Here is a 4,872-nt window from a genome sequence, read left to right as displayed (position 1 = left end):
TAGTGATTATGAGAATCAATTTTTTTATTATTAGAGAGAAAAGTGGAGTCTCATCTGTTTGTGAAGAAGTGAAAAATTACGGCTGACTATTGGAAGTAACGGTCAAAAAGTTGATTTTTTGGGGTGAAAAATCAGAACCAAACGAGGGCTAAATAAGAAAGCCTTTAACGTAAAAAGTATAGATTAATACACCTTGCACTTTAGCTTGATGATTTGGAATCTTCACTATTTTGATTTCTTATTTTGACTTCTGCAGTATGCTTTGTGCTCTCTGCTTGTATTTGACTCTTCCCAGAATCCGATTCCAATTGCCTGGGTCATTACCTCTAGTTTGCCTGGTCAAAGTATTCACAAATGGATGTCGACTCTTGTTGAAAGAATTCATCAGAAGGACCCAAGGTGGAGACCTTGTGCAATTCTAGTGGATGATCCTTCTGTTGAGGCTTCAGTTATAAGGTAAGTTTTGCGGTCTGATTCTCAGATGTTGTATTCCGAGTTATGGATTGGAAACTGGAAAATTGCTAATATGATGCTTGTGACTTGTAGAGAGGCCTTCCAATGCCGCGTTTTATTATCCCTTTGGCATGTGCGTCGTGGTTGGTTGAAAAGCCTTTTGAAGAATTGCAGCAATTTTGATGTGCAGAGGGAGATGTTTAAGCATGTAGGCAGGATTTTGTACTGCTCAAAAAGTGGGCGAAATGTGGTTGATGCTGTTGAAGAGTTCATGCAAATATATGTCGATCAGCATGCATTTATAGAACACTTTAGAAGCAAATGGTTGCCAAAGATAGGCATGGTCTTTTAATTTTTCTTATTTCTGGCAGGGTTTATGTGCTTTTGCTTGTTCCAGGAACCTCTTCAATATTTAATATTTTCATCTCCAGTTTAAGTGTTACTTTAAGCACCTTTTTGCATGCATATGTAGAAAAAATAACTTTAATATGGTATCTTATATTGCAGAATTGTGGGTCAATTGTGTCAGAACTCTCCCGGTAGCAAATCAAGAGCCATATGCTTCAATAGAAGTATATCACTTAAGATTGAAATCCAAAGTTCTAAATTTGCTATGTGCAAATTCTCATCGCAGACTTGACTTCTTGATCCACACATTAACAACTCAATTTCACTCCTTGTATTGGTTTGACCAATATATTGCAGAGACTGGACATTTTGAAAATCTGAGGGATAGGTATGTCTCGACCAACTCTTGGTATCAGGCTATGCACATCCCTGACGTGGATGTGCTACTAGACGAGGAAAATCTCGAGTTTGCAAAGGTCGTTTCTCAGGCAGACAGTACTGTGGCATATACAATTTGGAACCCAGGTTCGGAGTTCGCACTCTGTGATTGCTCGTGGTCAATGGTGGGTAATATTTGTAAGCACGTGATTAAGGTTGCAATCTTCTGTAGAAGTCGACAGGTAGCAAGGCCATTATTGGCTGCTCAAGTTTATAGGCAGGTGTTGCTTAGCCTCCTAGAAAATATGCCGGATGATCCTCTGGTTCTTGAACATGCCGTATCGCATGTGACGCGGTTGCAACAGGACATCAACAGCTTGGAGGAATTGTCAAGTAGCGGATTATTGCAGCCACTACCTTCTGATACAAACTTCCAAATGCCAGATAATCTCCACCCTTTTCCACGGCTTCATTAATCTGCGCTTTCTGTCTGAACTTGTATCATGAGGATCCCTGAAAACATCCATGTTGAAGCAGAATATTTTATGGAAAATGGCATCATAGGTCCCCAACCTATAGTCAGATAGAATATGGTCCGCAACCTTTAAAAAGGAGCATGTTGGTCCTCAACCTATCATTATTGTTTCACAATCAGACCCCACGAGGGCCATGCAATGATTTAATGGATTTGAACGGTTTTGATTTTTGAGGACTGATTTTGCAACTATAGTTGAAAGTTAAGGACCAACTTGTTTGTTGGACTTGGATCAGGGACCAACTTGCTACTGGGTAATAGTTTGGATACCAATGGCACATTCTTCTCGTATTTACTCTCTAGATTTCAGAAATTGGTCAGATTTCAGGCTGTTTTGTGAATCTTGAGTTCTTCAAAGTAGAGGTATGTTTTCATTTACCCCACTAGCAGATGCTTCCAGTTGTTATTTTTGCAAGTAATGTTCTTGCCTGTATTGATGCTTCTACGATTGGCAAACTTGTGTGCAAACTTTTTCATGGGTAATTTATCCTAGTTTAGAAGAGCCTATTTCCCTGAATGTTCCTTTACCTGTAAAACCAGTATCAATCTTAGCCACACTATGCCCCATTAGAGTGTATCTTCCTAAAAATTTCCTCAGTTCTGTCACGAACATAATCCTATAACTGTATAATTCATTTCTTTAACTTAATATACATGAAAATTATGACTGAATTTTGTAGATGATAAATGTGGATGGGAGTTGAGGACTATCTTAGATGATATTGCCAGACATCAGTTTGTTAAGAAATTTGTGTTAGTCAATGTACTTCCGGGAAGAACTTGTGAGGTTATCTTCTCTCAATATTCCTCCCAACCAAAAATGTTCCGTTAGAAGTTTTGTATATGATTGAAACTTTCTAGATTTATTTTTTATGGAGATATAGGGCTCTATAAGAAGTCAGGTGCTATTGCATTCTGTAGTTTAATGTGCAGTAATTACTCGCACCTGCAAATCCTGTGTTTAAGTCTTCATTGTAGAAAGTTGAAAATTTTGAAACACGAACGAATGGGGAAATTTCCATTAATGCTATATGATTGAAATGGCCACGATATAAACCAAATAGACTCATTTCATTGTGCAACACCAAAATTACTACATCAAAGAAGTATGAGCGTGCTTGGTGTTACCACTTGATAAAATCCATAATGTGAAACGTAATATCAAGAGATATTGCACGGAAAATATTGCTAAGCGCTATATACATCGTTGCCTTTAAATTTCTCGGTCTGCTTCTCTTCTGGTTTCAGTAAACTCCAGGTTTCCTGAAGAAGGAACTTTTGTTTGTATTCTGTGCATCTGTTAATAGTTTCACCAAATTCTAGCACAATCATTGTTCTCTTCCGAACATTGAGATAATTAATTTGTATCTAAACAAATAAGTAGTGCATTATGTGAACATATTTTTTCTGACGGATTGTATGCTTTTATTTGTAGCTTTTTACATGCTGTTTTGGTTAGTGTAATTTATATTGATGCATTCAAATGTTTATTGAACTGTTATGGCACTTTGTTGATGCTTTCTATGCCTACTCTTGGATCTTCAAATTAGTTCAGTTGACTGCTTGTAGTTGTTGCATGAATGTCAAACGATATCATGGATTTTCTTCTGTGCTTTCGCATGAGCTCCTAGATTTTCTGTTATTTTTGTACCGAATATGTGCTTAGTCCTTGAATATCATCTGGGATCAGATCAGAAGTTACAATTTTCTGACTTTTTGTTTGATGTGCAGTAAAGATCTTAAGACTTGTCGTCATGCAGACCGTGGACGGATGCAATTATCAAATTGGTGGTGGCGGCAGATGGAGGAGACGGTGGTGGAGAATGTACTACACATGGAAGAGCCGGGGGGGGAGGGACAATAAAATAGTTTTGTACTAGGCTGATACGTGGGGAAAAAAGGGCTGCTCCTCTCCCCTCCCTCCACCCGAGTTTGATGGCGGAGTTGAAGAAAGATTACTGATGGCGGCCTTGGCTTATTTGTTAATGAAGGGAGTTGGCGGTGATGGTGCCTGCATGGAAAGAGCGGTCGACTGTGAGATTTGATGGCCGAGTTGAAGACAAGCAGTCGAGGCAGGTTTGTGGACATGCTAATGCAGGGTGGTGATGGTGGACATGAAGGTTCTGCACATGGAAATAGTGGCTTTTAAAATTAGTTAATAAAATAATTAAACTTAGCTTGAATAATCTAAGCAAATAAGACCTTAATCTACGAATTATTTTTTTGTTTCGATATCATTACCAGTATCGAGTCAATATACTTTGTTTCGATTTTCTTTGAAGTATCAATACTTTTTCAATTTATTACACATAATTTTGAGTAGTAGTGGACACAAAAAGAGTGGTGAACTCGTTATAAATACAGCTTTGAAAACATAGTATTGACCTTAACATGATATTGTGTCATGTTCGTGTTTGTTCTTTTATTGCTTTTAAGAATGTACAAATAATTTGTTTTACAAACTATGTCGGTGGGAGGATGCTTGGTGTACATCACTTTGTACACCAAGTATGGCAATTCCTCATATGAGGGGGGCCTCACGATTAAACATGGATCCTGCTCATGCATGGCTGGCCCCATTTGCCTCTGCCTCAGGTCCAATTAAGAAGGGGGCCTCATAATATATATATATATATATATATTAGGTTCTAAAGGTCTAATTTTTCCTCTAACTATATAATTTCTTTCTTTATCATTATAACTTGTATAAGGTGTTCTAGGAGGATGACCAGCTAAGTATTAAAATTGTTCTGGTTCTGTTTTAATTCCCATATTTTCATCTACTAATTCTTTATGATTACTACTTTCTGAAATTTCTGTCATATTATCAATTTCTTCTGTATTAACTCCTACTCTAATATTTTTAAAATTATCATAATATAAATATTCTATTTCTCCTATTTGTTTATTTAAAAGTTCTGTAGGAGATAAATTCATTTCTAATTCTTTAGGATATAAAATTCTATCTTCAGTTTCTATTTCTACTGCATTAAGAAATTCTTCTGGTTTTTGTTCTTCTTCATTATTATTATATTCTGTTTCAGAATCATTATTTCTATTTATATGACTATAATTACCAAACCTTAAACTAGTTCTTCCATGTAAGTCTTTATATGTTATAGCTTCTTGAGGAGCTAAAATTGGTTCTTGATTTTCTA

At 36.7% G+C, this 4,872-nt stretch overlaps 1 protein-coding gene across 3 annotated transcripts; it reads left to right on the top strand.

Moving 5' to 3' along the window:
* The first annotated feature begins 65 nt into the window (after nucleotides 1-65).
* Nucleotides 66-4,073, top strand: LOC111407537. Of its 3 annotated transcripts, none has more exons than XM_023037085.1 (4): nucleotides 66-456; nucleotides 547-791; nucleotides 961-2,077; nucleotides 3,475-4,073. In XM_023037085.1, exons 1-3 carry the CDS (start codon nucleotides 359-361, stop codon nucleotides 1,653-1,655), a joined length of 1,038 nt encoding a protein of 345 aa, XP_022892853.1. In that variant the 5' UTR covers nucleotides 66-358; the 3' UTR covers nucleotides 1,656-2,077; nucleotides 3,475-4,073. The 3 variants fall into 3 exon arrangements, with proteins under 3 accessions (XP_022892853.1, XP_022892852.1, XP_022892851.1); XM_023037084.1 differs by having other exon boundaries at nucleotides 3,451-4,073; XM_023037083.1 differs by having other exon boundaries at nucleotides 3,446-4,073.
* Nucleotides 4,074-4,872: the final 799 nt, after the last annotated feature.

Source organism: Olea europaea, chromosome 13 (genome assembly GCF_002742605.1).
Source record: "Olea europaea var. sylvestris chromosome 13, O_europaea_v1, whole genome shotgun sequence".
NCBI lineage: Eukaryota > Viridiplantae > Streptophyta > Magnoliopsida > Lamiales > Oleaceae > Olea > Olea europaea.
The sequence above is the reverse complement of the archived record's forward strand: the minus strand, read 5'-3'. Positions and strand labels throughout refer to the sequence as shown.

Excerpts from the sequence above, each read along its gene's own strand:
- LOC111407537 (XM_023037085.1), top strand. The coding sequence starts at position 359 with ATGTCGACTCTTGTTGAAAGAATTCATCAGAAGGACCCAAGGTGGAGA. Across the intron at positions 457-546 it reads GTTGAGGCTTCAGTTATAAG|AGAGGCCTTCCAATGCCGCG; the intron begins GTAAGTTTTGCG and ends TGTGACTTGTAG. Across the intron at positions 792-960 it reads CAAATGGTTGCCAAAGATAG|AATTGTGGGTCAATTGTGTC; the intron begins GCATGGTCTTTT and ends CTTATATTGCAG.